The sequence below is a fragment of the Vigna unguiculata genome, chromosome 1, assembly GCF_037176805.1.
Source record: "Vigna unguiculata cultivar grain cowpea cultivar isolate G323 ecotype 2 chromosome 1, ASM3717680v1, whole genome shotgun sequence".
Lineage (NCBI taxonomy): Eukaryota > Viridiplantae > Streptophyta > Magnoliopsida > Fabales > Fabaceae > Vigna > Vigna unguiculata.
The window spans coordinates 32,427,659-32,453,855 of NC_140792.1; the positions used below are offsets into that span (position 1 = coordinate 32,427,659).

The 26,197-nt window shown below is 34.0% G+C and overlaps 4 protein-coding genes across 4 annotated transcripts; 3 read left to right on the plus strand and 1 right to left on the minus strand.

Annotated features, from left to right (window-relative positions):
- The first annotated feature begins 1,553 nt into the window (after positions 1-1,553).
- On the plus strand, positions 1,554-3,519 carry LYC (lycopene cyclase). The gene is made up of 2 exons (XM_028081130.2): positions 1,554-1,717; positions 1,816-3,519. Exon 2 carries the CDS (start codon positions 1,878-1,880, stop codon positions 3,399-3,401), a length of 1,524 nt encoding a protein of 507 aa, XP_027936931.1. The 5' UTR covers positions 1,554-1,717; positions 1,816-1,877; the 3' UTR covers positions 3,402-3,519.
- Positions 3,520-4,608: 1,089 nt separating this feature from the next.
- Positions 4,609-8,504, minus strand: P5CR (pyrroline-5- carboxylate (P5C) reductase). Its single transcript, XM_028057881.2, has 7 exons — positions 8,060-8,504; positions 7,929-7,977; positions 7,765-7,856; positions 7,216-7,288; positions 6,257-6,377; positions 5,776-5,881; positions 4,609-4,995 (listed from the first exon to the last, which is right to left on the minus strand). The coding sequence occupies exons 1-7, from the start codon at positions 8,258-8,260 to the stop codon at positions 4,813-4,815; spliced, it is 825 nt and encodes a 274-aa protein (XP_027913682.1). The 5' UTR covers positions 8,261-8,504; the 3' UTR covers positions 4,609-4,812.
- Positions 8,505-20,010: 11,506 nt separating this feature from the next.
- Positions 20,011-21,274, plus strand: LOC114175872 (S-adenosyl-L-methionine-dependent methyltransferases superfamily protein). Its single transcript, XM_028060712.2, has 2 exons — positions 20,011-20,336; positions 20,458-21,274. Exons 1-2 carry the CDS (start codon positions 20,103-20,105, stop codon positions 21,091-21,093), a joined length of 870 nt encoding a protein of 289 aa, XP_027916513.1. The 5' UTR covers positions 20,011-20,102; the 3' UTR covers positions 21,094-21,274.
- A 2,776-nt stretch (positions 21,275-24,050) lies between these two features.
- LOC114190525 (uncharacterized) lies at positions 24,051-26,197 on the plus strand. Its single transcript, XM_028079452.2, has 5 exons — positions 24,051-24,402; positions 24,517-24,578; positions 24,665-24,888; positions 24,973-25,230; positions 25,330-26,197. Exons 1-5 carry the CDS (start codon positions 24,051-24,053, stop codon positions 26,195-26,197), a joined length of 1,764 nt encoding a protein of 587 aa, XP_027935253.2.

Below are 26,197 nucleotides of genomic sequence, written 5' to 3' on the forward strand. Positions count from 1 at the left end.
CCAAAAAATTAAACATCAAGAACAAAAATGGATAGATCAACGGGAAATCTGAGATGCATGTCTTTATAAGCGACAGTTGAAGCCTGTAAACAAACCAAACATGATCAACATAAGAAGATGAACAGATGAAATGTAAGAAAAATAAAAAGGAAGCATCTCCAGAATGGTTTTTTTGCTGGGTCGGTCAGAGAGAATGAGAAGATAGAGAAAGAAGAAAGAAGCCGCTGCCAGAGAGAATGAGAAAGATAGAGAAAGAAGAGAGAAGGCGGTCGCAGAGAAAATGAGGAAGAGAGAGAAAGCATTGGTGACATGAGAAGCTGAGAAGACTCGGAAGAGAGAGAAAGAAAATATAAACTTCAGATTTTCAGTGCTTTTAGAATTTTTTTTTAAAAAGTGAAAACGCTGAGAGAGTGACACGTAAGCTATTATACCTTTTGTAGATAAAAATTTGAATTATGAAGAAGAACAGATATATTATTCAATGTAAAAACTTGCCTTTTGTTAGTTCACAATTGTATATAGTATTAGATACATGATGAAGCGTTATGTGTAAAATGGTTGTTATTTTTGTGATTTCTAATCAGTTACATCTATAGATCTATACATTTCAAGAGCTAAATTTATTTTCAAAATGAAGACTTTGAGTCGAGAGAATTTCTCCCACATAGTCCTAATTTAGTTATTTTTTAAGTCTGCCTTAATTTAAAATTTTCTAATTATTTTAAGTATAAATCCACTTTTTTTTTTTCATAGTGTTGTAAATATACAATTTTAGTTTTTATAAAAGTTTAAATACATATTCAGTCCTTTAACTTTCGAACATTAATTTATTTCGGTTCATTATTAATATTTTTCCGAATTTTAATTGAAATTGTTGAGGTGTATATAAGCAATGACATCAGTATTTACCTAAAATATTAAAAGTAATGTTTTACAATAAATTTGTTTGTATTGTTACAGAAAGATTGCCTGATCATGACATGCACTTGGGTCACTTGGATAAGTAAAGTATTGGATTAAACTAATTACGAAATATTAAGAAACATTAATATGATAACTTATACAAATATGAAGAGCATAACTTATATAGTTGATAAAAATAATTAAATTCTCAAACATTAGGAAAAGTATTGGATTATAGTATTGTTTATGAATAATAAAATTGAGTGAAAAAATTCTGTTAAATGTGATTAAAAAGTTTGAAGGGATAGATTATATTGCATTATATAAGCGACAAACGGTACATGTGAGATGCTATTAAAATTAGGATTAGATTAAGCTATTTATTTGATTTGAAAGAACAAACCAGAAAACTAATCACAATACCACTTCCTCCAATTCCCAATTTCGCAGATAAAATCAAGAATGAAAAAAAGAAAAGAAAAGAAAACTAAAAGTAGGGTTTTCAGAAGAGTGCAAACTGTGTAATTACGACGTTGACAAGCGAACCAATTGGTTTTTGGCATGTACGGGAGTAAGGTATGGACCTAATGGTAGGTATTGGATAATCCAACACCACCGATTCCCATTTTTTTATTTTATTTTCCGTAACAAAAGAAAACACCCACTTAAAATTGTCGCAGACGAGGAGTGTCTAGTGGCCACACGAGTTTTACCATTACCAAACCGGCCAAACCATTGTCCCAAGCTGTTCTGTTTCTTCCCTTTCTGCATGTGAATTTCAATGTTTCCTTTTTTTCCATTCCTTTTCTCCAAGGTAAGCATGAATATCAAGTGCTGCTTGTTTTAATTATTACTGAAATTCCATTTTGTGCCTTCACTGTTGGCGTGACTGTGCAAAGTTCTCTTATTTAGTGCGACCCAGATGGTGTTTTGAGTATTGGTTTGGAGATTCGTTAAGTATTTTAGAGATTTATATGATTGCTATGGATACTTTGCTCAAAACACCAAACAAGCTTGAGTTTTTGCACCCACTTCACGGTTATTCAGAGAAATTAAGCGGTTCGGGCTCCTCTAGGGTGCAAAATCAAGATTTTAGGTTTGGTTCTAAGAAACCACTTGTGAGATGGGGTAAATGTGGTGGTTTGCGTGCTAGTAGCAGTGCCCTTTTGGAACTTGTTCCTGAATTCAAGAAGGAGAATCTGGATTTTGAACTTCCTTTGTATGATTCCTCAAAGGGGGCTGTGGTGGACCTTGCTGTTGTGGGAGGGGGACCTGCTGGACTTGCAGTTGCGCAGCAGGTTTCTGAGGCAGGGCTTTCAGTTTGTGCTATTGATCCAAACCCTAGGTTGATTTGGCCCAATAATTATGGGGTTTGGGTGGATGAGTTTGAAGCCATGGATTTGCTCGACTGCCTTGACACCACCTGGTCCGGAGCAGTTGTCTACATCGACGAAAAAACGAAGAAGGATCTCGATAGGCCTTATGGTAGGGTCAATAGGAAGCTGCTGAAGTCGAAGATGCTGCAGAAATGTATCTCAAATGGTGTCAAGTTTCACCAGGCCAAAGTTATCAAGATTATTCACGAGGATACCAAATCTTTGCTGATTTGTAATGATGGTGTCACTGTTCAGGCTACTGTGGTTCTTGATGCAACTGGGTTTTCAAGATGCTTGGTTCAGTATGATAAACCGTATAACCCGGGTTACCAAGTGGCTTATGGGATTCTGGCTGAGGTTGATGAACACCCGTATGATGTAGATAAAATGCTTTTTATGGATTGGAGAGATTCTCATCTGGACAATGACAAGGAGCTGAAGCAGAGAAATGGTAGAATACCTACTTTCCTGTATGCAATGCCCTTTTCATCCACTAAGATATTTCTTGAAGAAACCTCTCTTGTAGCACGGCCTGGATTACGAATGGATGATATACAGGAAAGAATGGTTGCAAGGTTGAGACATTTGGGTATCAGAGTGAAAAGTATTGAAGAAGATGAGCACTGTGTGATTCCCATGGGTGGCCCCCTCCCAGTTCTTCCCCAAAGGGTTGTTGGCATTGGTGGCACCGCTGGGATGGTGCATCCTTCAACTGGGTACATGGTTGCAAGGACCCTGGCTGCAGCTCCTATTGTTGCTAATGCTATTGTTCAGAGCCTGGGCTCTGATAGAGGTCTTTCTGGAGGAGATATATCTGCACAAGTGTGGAAAGATTTATGGCCAATCCAAAGGCGGCGACAAAGGGAGTTCTTCTGTTTTGGTATGGACATCTTACTCAAACTTGATTTACCTGCCACAAGGAGATTTTTTGATGCGTTTTTTGATCTGGAACCGCATTACTGGCATGGATTCTTGTCATCAAGACTGTTTCTTCCTGAGCTCTTATTTTTTGGACTCTCTCTATTTTCTTATGCTTCTAATACATCTAGGATAGAGATTATGGCGAAGGGAACTCTTCCTTTGGTAAACATGATCAACAACTTGGTAAAAGATACAGAATAGGATTACTTCCCTTTTAATCTGTTGTATGCTACCTATGCTTTGTGCTTCCAAATGTAGTTTCCTACTCACATTATAGATTTCCAATAATGAATAATTGTGTATATTTATTCTTTGCTCACTTTAATTCCCTTTTGTGAAAAAAGTTCCCAAACTTTCTCTATTTTAAGCTTATACTGAAACTTGCTCGGGGTAATTCGTGGTCTTTCTATCAAGTTAGTATATTCAGTTTGACTTCCACGTTGCGAAGGAAATAAGCGGTACCCTTTTTCGTTGAAACCATCGTTCTTTGATTCTAGCAGCATATTTTGTTAGTAAACTCACCTAGCAACATGCCAGCAGCGTATCGTACATGTTACAGAGCTTCACCTTATCACAGTGCACTAAACTGTTAAGTTGCACTAGATGAAAGAGAAATTTGAACAAGAACTAGGCACTAGCACTGTAACCAGAAAGCCGTGGATAGTCCAGGTAGATCGGAAATGGGTATTGGTTAGAAGAGGTTAAACATTTTAACTGATACATGATAAATTATATTTAAAGTGAAGTTGGATCTATTATACACTCGTTTGAAGGTAAGTTCACTTCAATATGTATTTGACTAAATTATGTGATTACAGAATGCAAATTTCGTTCTAGAACTTGTTTGAGAAAAAAATGTCATTGAGAAAAAAATGTCATTTTCTTGTTATGGCATACACAAACACATGTTCTTTTAGCTAGATTATCTTAAGATCAACTTGTTCTGCTAAAGTAAAGTTAATACACGAATTTATCCTATTAGCTTATCATACTTTTTCAGACCACTTGAAATTATGTTTGACCTTATAATTATTTTTCCATTTTTACCCTCTATTTTAATAGAAATGTTAATTTATGTTAAATTGTACTTGACACTATTTGAGTAATTTATTTTTAATTTATTATGAAATACTTTAAAATAAGAGTCCAAAATATGCCAAAAATAAAAACTTAACACTGATTATTATATTTTTGTATGTATATATAAACATCTTTTCATGCCCATTTTATATCTACAAGCTTATTTTAACAAACAGCTTTACCAATCACTACTAATTCAAAAAAGAAAAAAAAAACTAACAACTTTCAATTTAATGATTTAACATTTTAACTTCTGGCTAATTTATCAGGCATATTCGCCAAACATATTGTTTCATTATCAGCATTAAATAGAAGAAATTCAGAAAGATTCGAAACAAAATGCATCGAGAAGAATGCAACTCTTATCTTCGAGGCCAAGTGTTTTATTTATACTATTAACATCAAACAGACACACATACGCATACATGATGCTAGCCCGAACGAAATAACTCCTACGGCAAAGTTCAAATAAACTGAAAATTCTGCCAAAATATGATTTTAGCTTAAAAAGGTACAATACTAATCTCTACATTCAAGAAAGCTCACGGCTGCGCTTAGCAGCAGCAACAACAGCATTCATCAGTGTTCCGCGGAACCCACCGTTTTCTAACTCATGAATGCCCGTAATTGTTGTCCCACCGGGAGAAGTAACGTCATCCTTCAGTTGCCCCGGGTGCTTCCCACTCTGCGTCACCATTGATGCTGCTCCCAATACCTGCAAACAACACAAATAGACTAGTCATGCAACAACTTTAGAAACGAGATCTAAAATGTAGGTAATGTAATGTTCAGAGGATACTTGCTTCCATATTCAAACAACAGTAAGAGGATACTGTATTAACTGTATCCTTACTTATTTATCTTTTTTGTCTGGTTTGTAATACGAGCATATATGCCTATGCGCAGGCAATGTGTTGTTTAATCAAAACCAGTAAAAAAAATTGTGTGCAGGTGTAGGTATGGGTCAAGGCAATTTGGATGCACTACTGTGGGAGAAGGCTTTTCCATAAATCCGGTTGATTAATTTGCTCAACCTGTCCAGTAAGCACTTCAATATAGAGGAGGATACTTCGTAGATTGCTTGAATCTAATTTGTAAAGTAAACACTGTACAGTAAACAGCAACATAGAATGCACTTGGTATATTACTTGGATACAATTTGTGATTCTTTGTTGTTGGAGACCTTCATCAAGTATAGAACGAACATACACAGTAAAGCTAACAAAAACACAGAAAGACAACCAATCTTCAACTTGTTTAATAAGAACATGCCATAGAAAATTTAAATATTTTTTAATGATATGAAATGTAAAACTAATAATTGCAACATATTTTATGCGTCCTAAATATTACTTTATTATATTTGGATTTTATGACAAAATAGCAATATAAGACAACGCAAAAAACAAATATCACATAAATTATAAACATTGGGAGAAATGAAATACAAACTTGACTGTTAAATGGTCGAAGGATAGCATTTCAGTTCACTTACAGTTTGAGAAGCTAGACTTAATGAAAGATCACGTGGTAGACCAGCTGCTACTCCTCCATCAGCCAAAGCTTCTATTGCTAAATAAATGTACGCAGGACCACTACCACTGAACAATTTAGGAAAAATAAAACAAGTTTTTGTAAGTACATCAAAATTTAGTATGTCTGTCACAGAACTCGGGAAGCTACACGGAGACAAAATCTGAAAAATAGGAGCAAGGCTCACATATCACTTGAACAGGGGGGGATATGATTTACAATGGTAATAGGGGTTCAAAGTACAAACGTTAAGGAGAAAATGTAAATAGCTTTAATTGCATAGCATACTAACATTTTAACCCGTACTTATCCTCTACCTTGCACTAATATCATCACTTATCTCAAAAGAAACATGTTTATCAAAGACGAAATGAAATTTCTTGTTGATTTCTCGAATAATATCCAAATATCATTCAGTGATTTTAAAAATGAGATCTACATACCTCAGGCCAGTTATTCCATCAAAATATTTCTCTTCAGCTCTCCATATTTTGCCGATTGACCCAAATAATTTAGCTATAACATTTCCATCTTCCTCTGTTGCGGCTGCCCCTAAGCTCATAACTGTCATAGTTTGATTTAGTTATCTATTCATTCAAGTCTGTAATTCTCAACAATGCAAATTAATGCAGAGGAAATGCAATAAGGAATATCCACCGATTTGTAAAATAACATACAAGGTCCAGAATTACCACAATATGTAAGAGAAGGCATTCTTAACCTAGTAATTTATCCATAATTGAGATTATTTACCCATATAATTTATGCATCCAAGAAGAAAAGAAAGACATGCTGAGACTACACGATCAAACTGTGTCAAAGACAATTTTTGGGAACCTTTCAACATCAGCCTTCATAATAGGCAAAAGCCCTCACACTATTAAGATAAATCATGTGCAGCTTCCATCACATGAAAGAGCCTCATAACAAAGATGCATAAAATACAAATATTAAAGGCCAGCCAGTTCTAAATGTAGTTCCATTATAAGCTGTAGACTCCATAAAACAGGGCATTAGCATCACAAAACAAGCCTTTTATTAGACAATTCTAATACCAAAAGAGTGTTCAAAATATCCCCACCCGCTAGCCAAAACAGTCACAGACTAGAAAGAAAAATTATGTAATTTTAGTACTGATAAGTTTAAATACTAGATTATCAATAAACTGAGTTAATTCCACCACCACTTTCAAGTTGCAGACAAAAAATGAATGTTCTATCAAAACTCTTGAGCAGAGAGCAATTAAGCAGTAATTGACAATTTAGAATTCAGAGAGCCAGTTACAGAACTACGAAGTTGTACAGATAATTCATGCATCATACATTTTAAACATTCTGCATATAAAAGTAACAGAGAATCAAAACACCATGCTTTCAAAAATAGAGGGAAAATGGGATAATACCTGATGCTGCCTCGCCAACTGCAGCAGGTGTATTAGGCATCACTCTTATAAATCTGTCGCTCCCTGCCCATTCCTACATTTTATGCACAACCGTTTTCCGTAAAATTATACAACCTGATTATATTTGAGAAAGGCTACTTGCACAAGCCCATGTGTTGTATGTTTGCTTGGTCTCGGAAAGTATATTTAGTTTTCATTTCCTCATTTAACTTTTGAACACAAAAATATCACCTTATTTTTATTTTGTTTCTTATTTTCGGAACTTGTCCAAATAAAAGAGTGAAACCAATCTTTTATTCTATTACGAGTTTAATTGTGATGCAATGTAAAATGTAAAAGTCAGTAAACTTTCAGCGAGTTGATGGATTTGTGATTTGATCAGTGAAAAAAACCTTTACAGTATCAGTGAATTTAAATTAAATCATTTTCTTTTTCTTTTGTTAGTATAATCATAAAATAGAAACATGTTCAGTTCCCACTAAAACCACAGTCTACACAACAAAGTACACAAAAGCAAAAAAGAAAAAAAAAATACACTGCATTCGTAACCTGAAGATCTTTCAACTTGACGCCAGCAGCCACTGAAACCAAAAGCTTGTCCTTCGTGATTATCGGCTTCAATTTCGACACCACGTCTTTCACTGCAACAACACACACACATAAGCAAATGAAATCGCAAGTCGAATACCACCGCGGAGAGAGTGCAACAATACCTAATTGAGGTTTGACCGATAGAACGACGACGTTGCTTTGGCGAACGACCTGCGAGTGTGAAGAAAAAAAGGATGAAAACGGCGTGACGTTTGTTTAAGAGACAAAAGAAAAGGAGAGGGAACGGTAATACTTCGTCGTTCGATGAGAGAACGGTGACGCCGAATGATTCGAACGCTGTGCGGCGCGCGGGATTGGAGTGTACGGCGGTGCGAATGCGAGAAGGCGGCAGGACACCGGAGCGAACGGCACCGCGGGCAATGGACTCGGCCATTTTTCCGGCGCCGATGAAACCGAGGGTGTAGGTGTCGACGGGAATGGGAGCGATTTCCATTTTGGGTTACTTTGCAGAGAAATCAGTTTGGATATGAGACTGAATTAGGGAAACAGAGAAAGAAGAGAAGTGACGCAGTCACACAGATTGGTTTGGCCACTCTTCCACTTCCAGTTGTTTGTTTGTTTGTTGTTACACTTATATATACAATTTGGGAAATTTTTTCTGCTGTGACCCCCATTTTACATCAGGACCCACTAACACTTTATTTATCTAAATAGATTCGATTCTTTTAGTGTTCATGTTATAAAACCGGATTCCACGCAAATGAGATCCTGAGTTGGTTTTTAAGCAGGTTTACTTTTTGAAAGAGAAAAAAAATATAATTTTTATTTAAAAAATACAAAAAAAATAAAATAATAGAAATATAGAAATTTTGTTTAGAAAAAAAATTTATTTAAAAAATATAAAAATAAAAATTCTAAAATATAACAATACCAAATTTTTTAATTAAAATTTATAAATGTTTTAACAGAGAAAAAAAGTAGAAACCTTGAATAAAGAAGTTTAATTTAAAAAGTATATAAAGATAGAAATTTAAAAATGTAGTAAAATATAGAATTTCTTAATTAAGATTTATAAAAATTCTCAAATGAAAAAAGTATAAAAGTTTGTTTGAAAAGTTTTATTTTAGAAGAAATATAAAAATACAACAATATTTTAAATAAATTTGATTTATTTTATTTTATTTAAATTTATAAATATAAATAATTTTTTAAGAATTTAGTGTTAATGTATTTAATTATTTAAAATGTGATTTTTTTTTTCTTGCAAGGCAATGATCTCAATAAAAAATACATCTTTACACAATGTTCCCTTTATTTATCTGGGCAGCATGATTTTAAGAAGTTCGGAATTGGATTTTCGAGAACCCAACTTTTGAACTTGGATTTGGAAAATTGCACCTGAAAACCAAACAAATTTTTTTTTATTGGAGTTATTTAAAAATAGTAGATTGTATAAATAAATTAAAAAAGTAAGGAAATTGGAGATAAAATCTCTACCTTCACTTTATTTTTTTCATAAGATATAATCATGTTATAATTATCGACGACAATTATTGACAATAATGAGAAAATATCCATGATCATGGATGGAGGCCTCTTTATAGGTCCTATATGTCTGTGTGAAAACACTTTTAAAACAAAAAACACTCTTAGAAAATTTTAGTTGTTATTATTTACCAACATAACATTATTCATAAGTATCATTATTGTTATGAGGAATATTATCACAATTTTTACTAATTTTGTATAAAACTTTATCTGATGGATGTCCAAGCCTTTGATGCCCAACATTTTATCCTTGCCTAGTAAAGCTTCCAAGTTACTCACTTGTTTATGAATAATCTTGCTTGGGTCAATATGTTGTTTTATACGATATAGACCTTCCTACAAATCAGCATGACCAATCATCATCCTCAAACTCAATGATCTCTTGTCCTATATCTAAAAAGAAGAACAAGAGAAAACATGTTTCTAAATTGACATGGCTATAAATCTGATATGGGCCAAGGGCAAGAGGAGGAAATTGAAATGGGCTCTAACCCAAATGAGGAATTGGCAGACCAATACAGCCAACATGTGAAGCCCACAAGGAAAGGGGAGCAGCCAAAGTGGATGAAAGATTATGTGGTCAACAATCATTTCGAAGATTCAAGTTCATTGCAAAATTGATCTAGAATTACTCAAGTTGTTAGAGGCACTAAAAAATAACACTGATGATTACTCTAATTATACTTTCACTCAAGGAATTTTATTGTATCGAGGCAAAATTTATGTGCCACCACATTCTGACTCGAAACTGTTGTTGATTGAATAGTTTCACGCAACACCCAATGGGGGACACACTGGTATATTAAAAACATTTGGTAGATTGTTTGAAAATTTTATTGTCGGGAATGAAGAAAGACATGACTGAATTTGTGTGTAAATGTTTGTCTTGCCAACAAACCAAGGTTCCCACTCATTCTCCATATGGCTTGTTACAGCCATTACCGATTCCCATTGGCATATGGGAAGATGTATCCACATATTTCATTGTAGGTCTCCCTTCATTTCAAAATTATATTATCATTTTAGTAGTGGTTGATAGACTATCCAAGGCAACACATTTTGGGATGTTGATATCTTCTTTTAATGCATCTCAAGTGGCCCAATTATTTGTCGAGATGATGTGTAAGTTACACAACATGCCTATGAGCATCTTATTTGATCGTGATCCTATTTTTATAAGTCAATTTTGGAGGGAGTTATTCAAGCTTAGTGGCACTAAATTACATATGACAACTACTTATCACCCACAAGGAGATGAACAAACTGAGGTGGTAAATCACATCTTGCAACAATATCTGCGAGCTTTTGTACACCACCAACCTTCAAGATGGGGAAAGTTTATTCACTGGGCTGAATGACACTACAATTCAGCTTACCAAACTGCTGCAGGGATGAGCCCTTATCAAGTTGTGTATAGGAAGCCACCCCCTTCATTACGACAATGTGTTACTGGATCCAGTAACCTTGAAGCTGTGGAACATGAATTAAGTGAGCGGAAAAATATTATGGACAAACTAAAAGGCAATCTACTCAAGGCTCAATCAACTATGAAGAAAATTGTTGATCTGCGTCAGATTCCTCATCCGTTCAAGTTGGGGGACCAAGTTTTGGTGAGACTAAGATCATATAGGCAAGGGCAGCGAGTGCAGAAGCTATCTTAACGTTTTTATGGCCATTTTCCCTATTAAGAATTGCATTGGAGAAGTAGCTTTTGAGCTTGAACTACCTAAAGAATCCAAGATACATCCAATTTTTCTTGCTTATAAACTTAAACCCTTTCATGGTGATATAGACAACAAGGAATTGGCTTTACCTTATGCTTTTGTTGAAAATCAACCAAAAATTAAGCCATTGGCTATTGTTGCATCTAAGGTTGAAGGTGACCCTCCGCAAGAATTGGTATTAGTTCAATGGGATGGGTTATTTTTGGAAGATTGTTAGGTGAAAAACAACAAGCGCATCGGTCACACGTAGCAAGTAATAATATATCGTTTTCTCCACAGGGACTTGTGCAACACATGACAAATCTCACAATTCATAACTCAAATAGACAACAAAGCTCACAAAAATAGAAAGAAACTCTTTTTGGTATTTTATCAAACAGTTAGTGTGCAACGGAAATTTAACATAGATTATATACAATTGTTAAGACTAGATTTCATTCACTTTATTCTCATGCATTCACAAACATCTCAATTCCAATTTCATGTCAAAATCAACTCACGAGAATACTCAAATCCTATTCCTAGCGACTTTGAGTCTATGATAACTCATCAAGCTCCAATTCCTTGAATCCTCAACAAGTGAAATCATGCATTAAGTTCAAGAGTCTTAAGATTACTAATGAATCATGTTCTATCCCTAGATACAAGCTCCATTAGACATTCAATTTCAGTTCTAGGTCCAAAAGAGATTTTCCAACACCTCAAGAACACAAATCATGCATGGGTGGCCAAACCAAAGCAAGCATTAAGCATGGAAATCAAATACTAACATAGAAATGAAAAAACATATGGATTAACATCACATAATACACAAGAATTCAGTTCATTACATCTAATCTCAACAAATAGGTTTAGCTCTCCATGATGGAGAATCTAGGTTTTACAAATTGAAGAGATAGGAAAGAAATGGAAACCAAAGAGAAGATGCAAGTCCTCTCCCAAGGTTCTTGGCAATTAATCCATACTCCAATTGTGCCTCCCATTCACGTCTCTATCTCCAATTTGCAACTCATCTTCGTCTCTAACCCCAAAAGGGGGAAAACCAAAATGAATGGATGAGAAGACCCAAGGAGGAGTGAAAGAGTTTCCCAACACCCCTAGCAACCTCCAAGAGGCTCTCCAAGCACCCAAAAGTATTTCTCTATCGTGCAAAATGAGGAATGGTCCAAAAACTCACGAGAAACAAGTTTAAAAACCCATTTTTTGACATGTCAGCGACGTCACCGCTCAGTCTTGTCTCAGCAGCGCTCAACGTCAAGTTTTACGAATTGAATGGCGCTCAACCCCACTTTTTGTCGCTTAGCCTTGTGGCGCTCGACCCTAATTTTTCACCGCTCAGTCTTGTGCAATTTGACAACATTATGTATTTAAAGTACTCGAGTGATTCCAGTGGTGTCCTACGTGGGTATTTGCTTCAAAATCAATCTTTTTTTGCCCAATCATGCTCCCTTGAGTTCTTGCTTTTTTTCCTCCACCACAAATGCTTCGTATTAACTTATTTAACACGCTTAGAAGAAGGATTATAGGCAAAACAAACATAAAACAACTAAAGCACAAAACAATACAAAACACACTAAACTTGAGGATATAACAAGATAAAAGCTAGAAAAGATTATATTTATCCATGACAATAAACACATATAAAGTGATAAAAAGGGACACTATCAAAGATTCAACTTGGGAATCACTAGACTAGTTGCTTGCAGATTTTCCTGAATTACACCTTGTGGACAAGGTGTTTTTCCATCGGGATGGGAATGATATGGGCCAAGGGCAAGATGAGGAAATTGAAATGGGCTCTAACCCAAAGGAGGAATTAGCATACCAATATAGTCAGCATGTGAAGCCTAAAAGAAAAAGGGGAGCAGCCAAAGTGGATGAAAGATTATGTGTTCAACAATCCTAAGAGCAATAATAACAAATCCGGAAGAAAATAGATTCTACTAGATTTTGTAGTAACCATATTCAATATTATGCTTTTGTATTTTCTTTTGAGTTGTGCAAGTTAGTTTTCCACAACAGACTTTATATGCCTTGATTTTGATCGAGAAAGACAATGAAAATAATTCCTCCATCATCTTCTCTCTGTTTTTCTCTCTTGACCTTCTCTCTTTTCTAGTTGCTATCAAATTCTTTTTGTAGAGTTGATATTTAGCGTGAACTCAGGGACATATAAAACATTGTAGAGAATGAGCTTATCAATTAATATGACATTTCCAACAAAGTTTGCAGTGACATTATATTTGTTAGGCAAAGAGGCATGCAAGGGTTTAATCTTGTAAAAACTAATATATGAAAATCTTGAGTAGGTTACGTGATCAGTAGCCCTGGTGCCTAGGATCCAATTACCTTCTCCAATTTTGGAGCAAGAAGACTCACTTGAATGAAGTTTGATCTGATTGATCTTACTTTGTGCATTAACATATTGTATAAGTTTGGTAAATTATTCTATCTGATAAGGGAGAAAATGTATGTTGCATCAACTATTGATTTTTTCTACCATTATTTTGAGAAGTATCTTGACCTTGGCATATATCACTTTCTGTTTCGACGTTAGCAGAGAAAGAGTTGGCAAAATGCTTGTTTTTTCCTTCATCTAAGACGGATATCCATGTTTTGGATAACACTCTTCAGTGGTGTGGTTCATCTTGTGGCAACAAGAGCATTTCTTGTCATAGTTTCTTCCTATTCCCTTGTTAGGTTTCCTTTCATCATGCCTTGTTCATTACCACTTTGTTGTCTAACATTGTTGAGAATAACTCTTTCTTCATTTTTTGTCGATGCACTCAGGTTAAATTCTTATTGCAAAACCAAAGAAAATCTGATTGATGTTGGGTAAGGTATCCATCATGAAAATTTGTGTTCTAATAGTTCTAAAGATCTCACCTAATCCTTTCAAGAAACATATTACATTCTCATAATCCATGTACCGTGTGAAGGTGATCATAAGGTCGTAAGTGCATTTAAGTTTGCAATTGCAAGAAGGGATGGGTCTTAGAGAGTCCAATTTGTCCCAGAGAATCTTGAGGTTCATGTAGTATTCGATCACACTTCTTTCTCCTTGATTGATGGAGTGGATATCTTACAAGAGGTTAGAGACATTGAAATGGTTACCTTTGGAAAAACACTCCTTTAGCTTTTCCCAAAGATATCTCTTATTGTCAATATATATAGTGCTTTATGTTATTTAAGGAGAAAACATACGCGTTATCCAAGAGATGACATCATTCCCATGCATCAAAGGTCGCATCGTCCTTCTCAGGTGGCTATATTCTTACGCCAACGAAGTTTAGTTTGTTCTTTGAAAGGAGAGCACGCTTCATCCTTCTACACCAGGAGTGGTAGTTTCCTTTGTCAAGAGGAGGAGGTGTAGGTGCAAGTAGTAAGGACTTGATGGATTTTGTGAAGCATCTTATGAACCCTTGATTTTGTTTGTGGCCATGAAGAACCAAGAAGAAAGGAACACAAAAAGGGAAGAAAGAACAAGAAAAATAGAAAGGAAATAAGAGAAATATAGAGATGACACAGAAGAGAGAGATTGACCCACTTTGATACCATATTAGATTTTATGGTCTTTCATATTTGAAGAAAAAAGTTTAAATCTACATAATAATTTCAAGAAGAAAATGCAAAAGAGATATAGAAAAGACCATAAAACTCATGAAAAGCTCGTTGTGGCACAGGCTCTCATAGATCTTATGATGATCCAGTTTAGAGCCCTCAAATAAGACCTAGACGACAAAGAACCTCCTTGTTGCACAAGCTCTCATAGATAACTTTCACGCCTTAGTATAAGGAACAAAATTATCATGAAATTTTTAACTACTTTTATGCTTTATTATTTAACTAATTAATATCACTAAAAAATATTTAATTTTTATTCAGCCAAACTGAAGTCGTATGAATATGGTACGCCTTCTTCATTATCAATATAATACTAAAGTCTCTCTCATATGGTATGACTTTTTCATTAACGATTTAATATCGAAGTCTTTCCATATTGGCACGATTTTACTTAGAAAGTTAATTAAAGTCGTATCGATTTGACACGACTTCCAAACAACAAAGAAGTATTTCCATGTTGGCACGACTTCAACTCATTTTAATAAAAGTCGTCTTATATTGGCACGACTTCTTTATTTTGAAATCGTGTCATTTTAGCACGACTTACCCTTTGGTGAAATTTTTAAAATTTTTGCACCACTTTGGTAATTACAAAAGTAAATTACACTATTGTGGGGAAAAACATCCTATACCAAATAATTAAAAACACTACAAGACTATAAAATTAAAAGATCATTAAATAAAAATAAAAAAAATTATAACCATAAAATTATGTACTTTTTATATACGTTGTACATGTACCCTTTATTATTTTATTATCTTATATTTGTTTGTTAGGTAGTGATATATGTAGTGATAAAATTAGTACTATAATATATGTTAAATTAAGGTCCTTTTCACAAATGCGCAACAAGAATAACAAATTGATCCATAATTTTGGAATGTAAATTTTGCAATCTTTTTTTACTATTAATGTCTAAATCAAGATAATTAAGTATAATTAATTTATTTTTTTATGACACACACACATATATATATATATATATATATATATATATATAATATTTAAATTATGTATTCTGAACTATCTATATTGAATTTAATTGATTAAATATTTTTACGCATATAATTCATAAAAAAAAGTATAGAGTTGTTAGATCATACGCAAACTCAACGTGACACGTACCTATGTGCGTTTGGTTTATGTACATTCCGAAGCACCTTTAAACCAATCAATAAGTGTGATGTCTTTGTATTAAACGTCTGTTTCTTTTGAACAAAAATCCAATTTGACCCAACAAACATATACAAGTGGTGATTCCCAAGTTAGAATTATGCCATTTAATAAAATTGGACTGAAAAAAATTAAATCACACTTGAACTCGTATTTTCATAAAAAGAATCCATCAATCGATTTAACACTAGATAATTTTCTTTTAACATGTACAAGGAACTATTTCTAAGATTGCTTAGAAAATAAACTTTCAAATAGAAATAAGGATTTTTGTGTGTAAGTGAAGAAATAAAATCATTTCTACTAGAACAATTTAAGAAGTCAGGTTTATTTTTTATCATTCGAATATAAATTAATTAATGTTTTTTAATCTTATGTAAAAGAATTCACTAAAACAGATTAAAAAAAATCCAAATTAAGTCCTTGGAGATGCTTTAATGACCGAAAACACAATTTTTTAACTATGGAGTTTCTAGCAAGTTAATTGTACCGGGACAAATTTATGTTCACACTTATGGGCTAGCCGCCTGGCACTACCTATCTTTTCTTTTCTTTTTTTTATAATTTTTTTTACCATCTTAAATATGTATGATAAGTTTATCTCGGATAATTGTATTATTTTGTATGATTCACTTTTTATCGCTATGAAAGAATGATCGGTTATTAATTTGATATAGATAATGATATGATTGATTGACTTTGTTATTATAATTATTTTACTCTATATAATGTTTAAATATTTAAATATTTGTATTAATTGTTCAATTTGTATCTTTTATAAGTTATATTATATATTTATAAATAATTTTTCTTATCAATAATACGATAAGGAAACGTTGATATCTATTATCTCTCATTCGTTTTAATATTAGTTATTATTAGCTCTATTTTATAACAATATTTCAATCTACACCAGAAAAGTTGTTTTGTATTATCTCTTCTTTCTCTTATTCTCTTTATTATTAGTTCTATTTTATAACGATGTTTCAATCAATCAAGTGTTAGTGAGAGTGTTTTCTCTACAAGGATGGTGCTTTGTGTGTCTCATGGCTCTTTCCAATCTTTTATTCATTTATAATTTTATCTTATATTCTTATTTTTTGTGATAAAAATTGTTTGACTTTATCAATTCTAATTATTATTTATATTTTATATGTTAGTTCTAAAAATGTCAAATCTTGTAAAATTTGAAATTGTGACGAGGAAGAATTACGTATCTTGGATATTTGGTGCTAAAATATATTTAGATGCAATGGGTCTTGGTGTTGCCATTAAAGAAATCAATAAAACTTTGAGCAACTAATTTACTCCTGCAATGGATTTTATAAATATTCTGAATTTATTTCATGTCTTGTGTGCTTGAACAAAACAATGAAGTTTTTGATGAAAATTCATCACACCGCCTAATTGATTTTGTTTCATTTTCAATAATGAATGCAACAATATCTCTTATTTTTTTTTCATGGTCATAGTTGTGACCTTGGTCATGGTTGTGGTCGTGCTAGTGATCATGATTGTGGACATGGTTATAAAGAAAATTTCAAAGAGACATTTTATCACCAGAAATGGAATAATAATGTAACAATGTGAAAAAAGGGAAAAGCAAAATGTGAAAATAATGGCAAATAACATGAAAATATAAGTTATCATTGCGGTGGCAAATAACATGAAGTCAACATTGACGAGACTTTTGCATATAATATCTATGAATGTTATGAGTGACAATGATGATTAAGAACCAATGACCATTGAAGATTGCCGACAAAGAAATGATTAACCAAAATGAAAATATGTAATATAAGCATAATTAGATTCACTTGCTAAACGAAAGATTTTTAGACCTGTAGCTTGCACACCTGAGGGTGTAAAACCCGTTGGGTACAAATGAATTTTTGTGCAAAAGAAAAATAGTAATTATGAAATTGTTAGATACAAAGCATTGTTATTTGTTCATGGTTTTTCACAAAAACTTGGTATTATTTGTGAAGAGACATATTCACTAGTTTTGGATGCAACAACCTTTCGGTATTTGACTATGCTAGTTGAACAAGAAGGTTTGCATTTACATCTAATGAATGATGTTACAACCTATTTGTATGATTCTCTTGATAATGATATCTATATGAAATTTTTTGAAGGATTTAATTTGCCCAACAAGGCAAATTCTAAAGAGGTTTATTCAATAAAATTGAACAAGTCCTTTTATTAATTAAAGCAGTCAAGACGTATGTGGTATGACCGTCTTAGTGAGTACCTGCTAAAAAAATGGTATAGAAATGATCCTATTTGTCCTTGTATTTATGTGAAAATATTAAAAAATGAATTTGCCATAATTATTATTTATGTAGATGAAACAAATATCATGAGAACTCTTATTGAGTTCACAAAGACAATTGATTGGTTAAAGAAAAAATTTGAGATGAAGGATCTTTGAATGATAAAATTTTGTTTGAGATTAGAAATTGAGTATTTAAACAAAGGTGTTTTTATACATCAAGAGGCTTTTATAATTAAGGTGCTTAAAAGGTTCTTAATGGACAAGTCACATCCGTTATGCACTCCAATGGTTGAGGTTGTTAGATGTTGATAAAGACTCTTCTTAGACCTCAATAAAATGATGAAGATCTTCTTGGTTCAGAAATACCATATATTAGTGTTATAAGAACACTAATGTATCTTGCTAATTATACTTGACCATGATATAGTTCTTCACGTACAAGAAGACATTAGTTTGGAGTAAAACATATACTTCAATACCTTAAAGGTACTACGAATATGAGCTTATTTTATCCAAATAATTCAAAATCATACTTAATAGGTTATGCAAATGCATGCTATTTATCATATCCTCACGATGTCACAATGGTTTATCACAAATAGGACATTTATTCGCATGTGGTAGCACAGTGATTTCATAACGGTATATGAAACAAACCATAACAACAATATCATCAAATCATGCAGAACTTTTAGCATTATATGAGGTAAGTCGTGAATGTGTTTGATTAAGGTCTATAATTCAACATGTGCGACAAACTTGTGGTTTATCCTTGACAAAGATGGAACAAACAATCATATATGAAGACAACAATGTATTATTCAATTGAAAAAATGATATACATATCCAAAAGATCCGTTTATGTGAAAATCTAGCTGATCAATTTATAAACTTTTTGCCAAGGAGAACTTTTTAGACAAATGGTTCACAAGTTTGGACTCCATCGTCTTAATGATGTGAGTTTATATGAAGGAGAGAAATAAAATATGTGATAAATAATGTTATTAAAGAATACAAAATGTTCCTACTTTTATTCTTTTACTAAGTTCTCCTTGAAAATTTTAAAGAGATATATTCTATAAGAAGATTTCAAATATTTTTATTAACTATTTTATTTATATTTTTTATAAATTAAATTTCATCTAATTTTTTTCCCTGTCGGTAGGAGACATGGAAAAGTTGCTCTCCTCCGCTCTCTCTCTTCTTTTCTATTTTTTTTTCTCTTCTTTTCTCTATTATTTTTATTATTAACTTTACTTTATAACAAAAATGTATTTAAGTGTTATTTATATCATGTTTTACCAAATATTTATTTTCCTTTATACTTTTCAGTGTGAAAATTATGATTTTTTTTTTCATTCTATACAAATTTGTATTTCTCTTTAAGAGATTTCTTCCAAGGGATAATGTCTTAAAAAACAAAATATCACGGTATTTATTTTTACTTTTAGTAGTCTTTTCTTTTTTTCATGTGCCACTGCTTTTTAATTTCTTTTTTGTTTTCCATGTTTCATTCTCAGAGGAAATTTTGTTCTAAACTTGAATCACGGTCTCACGACTTTTAAGTTCGATCAAACGAAAGTATGAATAGGTGGTGGTCCCCAATTAAGGGAAACTTCATGGTTCGTGCACATTAATAAAAGAGTGGTGGCAGTTGCTCTAAAAAGAATAAATACATTGATTTTGACAGTCTAGGATAACATATTTTAATTATATTCATATTATTTTTTAATTTTAAATTATAATATATATTATTATATTATTAAAAAAATGTTAATATTTTTTTAGGAGAGTTTCAAACCAACTTATTTCTTAAGAAAATGAGAATAATTTACGATAAGATCTTGAAAGAAACCTGCACTGTCACAGAAATTTCTATCCTCCACGTTCACCGTTCTATGGCCAATCAACATTATGCAGAAGAATCGAAATCGAAATCGAAATTGTTTTTGTTTATTATTCATCAGTCAATGGAATCAGTGACATCATGATCTTATATACTTTATCTTTATATACAACACGCAAACACCATTATTCACAAATAAATTGGAAAGCTAAGGTAAAAGAGAAAATGGCAGATCTATTTGTGAAGCAGGCAAAAGAATATGCAGATGCAAGACCAAGTTACCCTCCACAGCTCTTCCAATTCATTTCTTCAAAGACTCCCTCTCACAACCTTGTTTGGGATGTTGGCACTGGAAGTGGCCAGGCTGCAAAATCTGTATAAATATTCACTTTCTTCTCTAGATCTTTAAATTTCTTCACTTTCTGCATAAATTGTTTCGTCAATTTTCAGAAATCTAGATTTGTTTTTCGTTTTAACCTTAGTTTGTGTTTTTCAGTTAGCTGTGATATACGACAATGTGATAGCCACTGATGCTAGTGCGAAGCAACTTGAATTTGCAGCCAAGGTTTCCAATGTGCGATACCAACACACTCCTTCAATCATGTCAATGGCTGAACTCGAAAATCTGGTGGCATCTGAGGGAACCGTGGACCTTGTGACCATAGCCCAATCCCTGCACTGGTTTGACTTGGCAACCTTCTACCAACAAGTGAAATGGGTCCTGAAGAAGCCTCATGGAGTGATTGCTGCATGGTGCTACTATTTACCTAGAGTTTGTGATGAAGTAGACACTGTTCTTGATGAATTCTATTCCAGTAAAGTAGGCCCTTATTGGGACCCTGCACGTAAATTGGTTGATAAGCTCTATGGAACCATTGATTTTCCATTTGAAGCTGTGGAGGGTGCTGATCACACCGGACCCTTTGAGTTCGTCACAGAGACTTTGATGAATCTGGATGCTTTGTTGACTTACATAAAATCATGGTCAGCGTATCAGACGGCTCAGGAGAAAGGAGTGGAGCTTCTTGCGGAGGATGTAGTTCAAAAATTCAAGCTTGCTTGGGGAGAAGATGGTAAAAAAGTTGCAAGGTTTCCGATTTATTTGAGAATCGGAAAAGTTGGGGATGCCTAGAACTATGCATATGGTTACTTTTACTGGGTTGGGGCGTGTCTTGTTTCGTAAAATAGAATAATTTAATATAATGAATTATCTCCCTTAAATTATTTTATTAGTCTCAAGAGATATAGGAACGTGAATGTATTTAAGTTAATTGAATGAGTTTCTAATTGAGAATGTATTGATGAGTGTGATAGTTGTGTGTTTGGTTATACAAATTGTTTATTAACTTTAATTTTGTTTTAAGCAATTATTTAAAGATTTATATGATTTTTATTATTGAGAATTTCTAAAGATTATGTTAGTCAATTATTTATTATAACTTTAGTCAATATAAAAAATAAATATTCACCCTATCTAATCTAATTCACACAATTAATCCTAAAATTTTATATATACATAAAAGTTATTGAGTAAATTATGGGTTAGATCAATTTACTGACGTATAAGAATAAGTTTGTATATATGTTTTTCTCATCAACAATTGCTTCTGCATCTATATATATGTATATATATTTTGTTTTTTCATATTATCACGTTAAAACATATTTATACTGTGTTAGAGATATTGTTCCAAAAAGACTTTAAGACATTCAAAATGTCTATTTTAAATAAAAAATTAGAATAAATTTTTAAATACATTTTTTTCAAGAATTATTTTTAAATGAGAATATTCTTCTTAAAAAAATTCAACAGAGTATTTTTAGATATTTTTTTTTACAATTTCTTACTGTTGTCTTTACTTTAAAATGTATTTCAATATTTTTAAATATAAAAATTAGGTATAAATACTGATTTGGTACCCAAACTTTTTCGGAATGTTCATTTTGGTATCCGAACTTTCGGAATGTTCAATTTAGTACCCAAACTTTTTAAACGGGTTAATTTTAGTACCTTCCATTAAATACCATTTAACGCCGTTTGGGACCTGTTGAGCTGGCACAGTGGAACAGATACATGGCAGAATCAGTGGGTGTGCACGTGGATTAAGATGTAAAAAAAAGGAATTAAGTAATAATTGTGTAAGTAAAAATTTTTGGTTCGTGTTTACTGAGTGAATTGGGGAAAATATTACGTTGAGAGAGAATTAGGGCACAACACATTAGAGAGAATTAGGGCACAACACATGAAATTGGGTGGAGAAGGAAAAATCAGGGCAGAAAGCGGAAAGCGGAAATTGGGATTGTGGTTCGACGATCGGCGAAGAAGCAGGGAGATTGTGGTTCCGTTCGTTGGAGAGGGCGAAGTTGGGAAGAAGAAGGTTCGGCAGTGGAAGACGACGAAGGAGAATCTTTGGCAGTCGTGGAAGGTGAGTTTTCTTTTGTGCTTTTTGTCTTCGTGCTGATGAATGTGTGTTGATGAATGCGTGGTGTTGTTTTATATTTTCGAAGCTGTACTCGTTTTGGGGTTTGTATTATATTGCATAAATGTTGTGGGGGGGGGGTGGGTTCTGTTGTGGGGGGTTGTGCTGTGGGGGTCCTTGTGTGTTTGGAATTAGTGATTTATTTGATAAATTGTGTGAGTTTCTGTGAAGTGTAAAGTAAAGTATGCGGTGGGTGGGTGGCTTGTGGTCCCCTTTATGACTTTATACTGTTTTTTTTGTGGTATGGTTGTAATTTGTGGCGTTTTTTTGGGTATTCTTATTTGATAGGGTAAGTGGTTTTACTATATTGGTTGTGATGTCTGATGATTGTTTTGAAGTTGTACTCCACCATGGTGGCCATTTTATACAAACTGGTAGGTTAACTTATAGTGATGGGTTAACAGCTACATGGGTATGTGACCCGGATTGGTGGAGTTTTTTTGAGATTAAAGGGAAACTGAAAGAGATGAGTTATCATGCTGTGAAGGAATTGTGGTATAAAGTTGGAAAAGGGTCAGTGTTACAAAATAAGTTGAAGTTGTTGTGTGATGATAAGGGAGCATTGCACATGGCAGATATTGCTCGAAGAAATGGGAATGTGCACTTGTTTGTAGTACACACAGTTTCTGAGGCTGAAGTAGTTGATAACTTTTTGGAATACTACCCCTTAGGTGATGACAATGTAGAAACTGGTCATGGAAATGTTGAGGTACAGGGGCAGATGGATTGTGATAGTGCTTGTGTAGGTGGCAATAATGGGGAGGCTGAATTGCAGGATGGTGGTAATAATGACAAAGAAGTTCAGTCTGAACAACCCGATGGAGGTGATAAGGTTGTGGATCCTGAATTACAGGATGATGCTAATAATGAGACATGCAAAGATGGGATGGAGGATGATGGTAATAACCCGGATGAAGTTGGCTATGATAAGGTGGATGGAGGTGATAAAGATAGAATGGATGATGATGTGCAGGGTGATATGGAGGGACGTCATGATGAGGGAGTTGATGATGTTGAAGTCCACAGTTGGACTGAATCAGAACCTGATATTGCTGATGCTACAGGGGATCAGGAATTAGAAGGTTTAGTTGATGTCAATGTTGCTTATGATGGAGATGCTACACATGACCATAACTTGTGTGAGGGCAGTGTTGAAGTAGATCTGTATTTCAGTGAGGGAAGTCAGGAAAGTGAAATGGGATTATCTGATAACGAATGGGTGTCAGACCACTTGGACAGTGGTGAAGAAAGTGAGGACACAGTGGGGAAAGAAGAAAACACTAAGTCAAGCTTCATGAACTTTCGGATGCCAATAAACATGGAAGATTATCAGTGGGAAATTGGTACATATTTCATAGATAAGGCCCAATTTGTAGATGCAATTAGGACGTATGGTGTGCATTCTGGTTTGAAATTGAAAATTCAAAGAAATGATAACCGCAGACTTAGAGTTATTTGTTTAGGAGCTAAGGGAAAATGTAAATGGTTTGCATATTGTGGATATGTTCCTGCTAAAAACATTTGGCAACTAAGGAAAGTAGTTGACAAACACACATGTAGTAGATAGTTCAATGTGAATTTAATAAATGCAAAGTGGCTAAGTGGGCAGATGAAAAACACAATTAGAGATAATCCAAGGACTAGGGCTGTGGATATTCGTAAGAAGATATCAAGAAAGTGGAACGTGAATGTGAGTAAGTCAGTGTCACGTAGGGCAAGGGCATTGGCCAATGAGGAAGTTGAAGGTTCTTTTAAAGAACAATTTAAAAGAATATATGATTATGCCCATGAAATTCTGAGATCTAATCCGGGATCAACTGCAAAGGTTAAAGTGGATACAATTGAAGGGAAAACATACTTTATGAGATTTTATATGTGTCTTAAAGCCTGCAAGGATAGTTTTTTTTGTTGTCGACCTATTATTGGTTTGGATGGGTGTTTTCTCAAAGGGAGATATGGAGGTGAATTGTTGACAGCTATTGGGAGGGATGCAAATGATCAAATGCTGCCAATTGCATGGGCTGTGGTGGAAGTAGAAAATAAAGATACATGAAGTTGGTTCTTGGAATTGTTAGTTGATGATCTTGGTGGTCCCAATATATGTTCTTCCATCACTTTCATGTCAGACCAGCAAAAGGTATCAACCATATCGATTAAACACTTATTTGTTTTTCATTTATCAACCATATGGATTAAACACTTATGAAGTGAATTGTTGAACAGGGTTTGTTGCCTGCTATACAAGACATTTTGCCAGGAGCTGATCAGAGATTTTGCATGCGTCACTTATATGCAAACTTTAGGAAAAAATTCCCAGGAAAAAATCTGAAAAATCTGATGTGGCAGGCTGCAGTCAGTACTTATCCACAACAATGGGAAACAACTATGCGGATGATTAAAGAAGTTAACTTGGACGCATTCAAGCATCTAATAGCCATACCCCCTAGGTAACTGAACTTATACAATATTGCTGTCACTTTAACATTGTCGATACATTCTTATACATTGTTCTCATTTTTGTGCATAAATAGGTATTGGTCTAGGTCCAGGTTCAACCCAAGACCTATGTCTGATACATTAGTGAATAATATGAGTGAGGCTTTCAACAGTGTAATTGTAGAGGCGAGGAGCAAGCCTATCATAAGTATGATGGAACAAATTAGAGGTTACTTGATGGATAGATGGGCCACAAACAGATCAAAGGTGACTGCTGCAGAAGGGCCAATCTGCCCGAAAATTAAATCAAGAATGAAACAGGAATCTAAAGAAACCAAAAACTGGTTACCAAGGTATTTGCTATTTGCTATTTGCTATTTGCTATTTGGTATTGTATATATACATTTTAAGTGGTCAACTTTGTATCAACAACTTTGCTTTTATCATGGCAGGTGGTCTGCAGAAAATTTTTTTGAGGTTAGGCACACATTCAATGGGGAAAAATATGTTGTCAACCTAGATACCAGGGACTGCAGCTGTAGGAAATGGAGTATCACAGGGCTCCCTTGCTGTCACTCATTGGCTGCAATGAAATTCCTGAATTTGGATGAAGAAGACTTCATACCTTTATGCTTCAAGATGTCAACATATAAGGAGACTTACCAGCCAATAATATACCCAACCAATGGACAACACCAGTGGGATGTCACAGAATATCCAGATGTTTTACCTCCACCAAAAAGAATCCTACCAGGCAGGCCAAAGAAGAAAAGACGTCTAGAAGCTTGGGAGTTAAAGAAGAAAGATAAAAATGTTATATCTGTGAATAGATCAGGTGTAAGAAAAAAATGTGGCATATGTATGCAAATTGGCCACTTCAGAAAAACTTGCCCCCTACGGCCTAAAGAATATGGACCTGAACCTGCACCACATTCTGCACCAAAATCTGCTACTGCACCTACACCAGATTCTGCACCAGAATCTGCTACTGCACCTACACCAGCTTCTGTACCTACACCAGCTTCTGTACCAGACTCTGCACCTGCAACTACACCAGAATTTGTAACACACCCTGCATCTGCATCTGAATTACCTGCACCTGCATCTGCAACACAGCCTGCACCTGCAACCGCATCACAGTCTGCAACACAGAATGGACCTCCACCACCTTCTACAACACATGAACAAGCAACACAGATAACTCATGGAACAGAATCATCCCAACCAGTCCACCAAAATCTCATTCCTCAACCAACACGTGGTAGACCTTTTTCAAGGCAAAAACTCCAGCATAGGAGAGGCGTTGTATGGAAACCATGA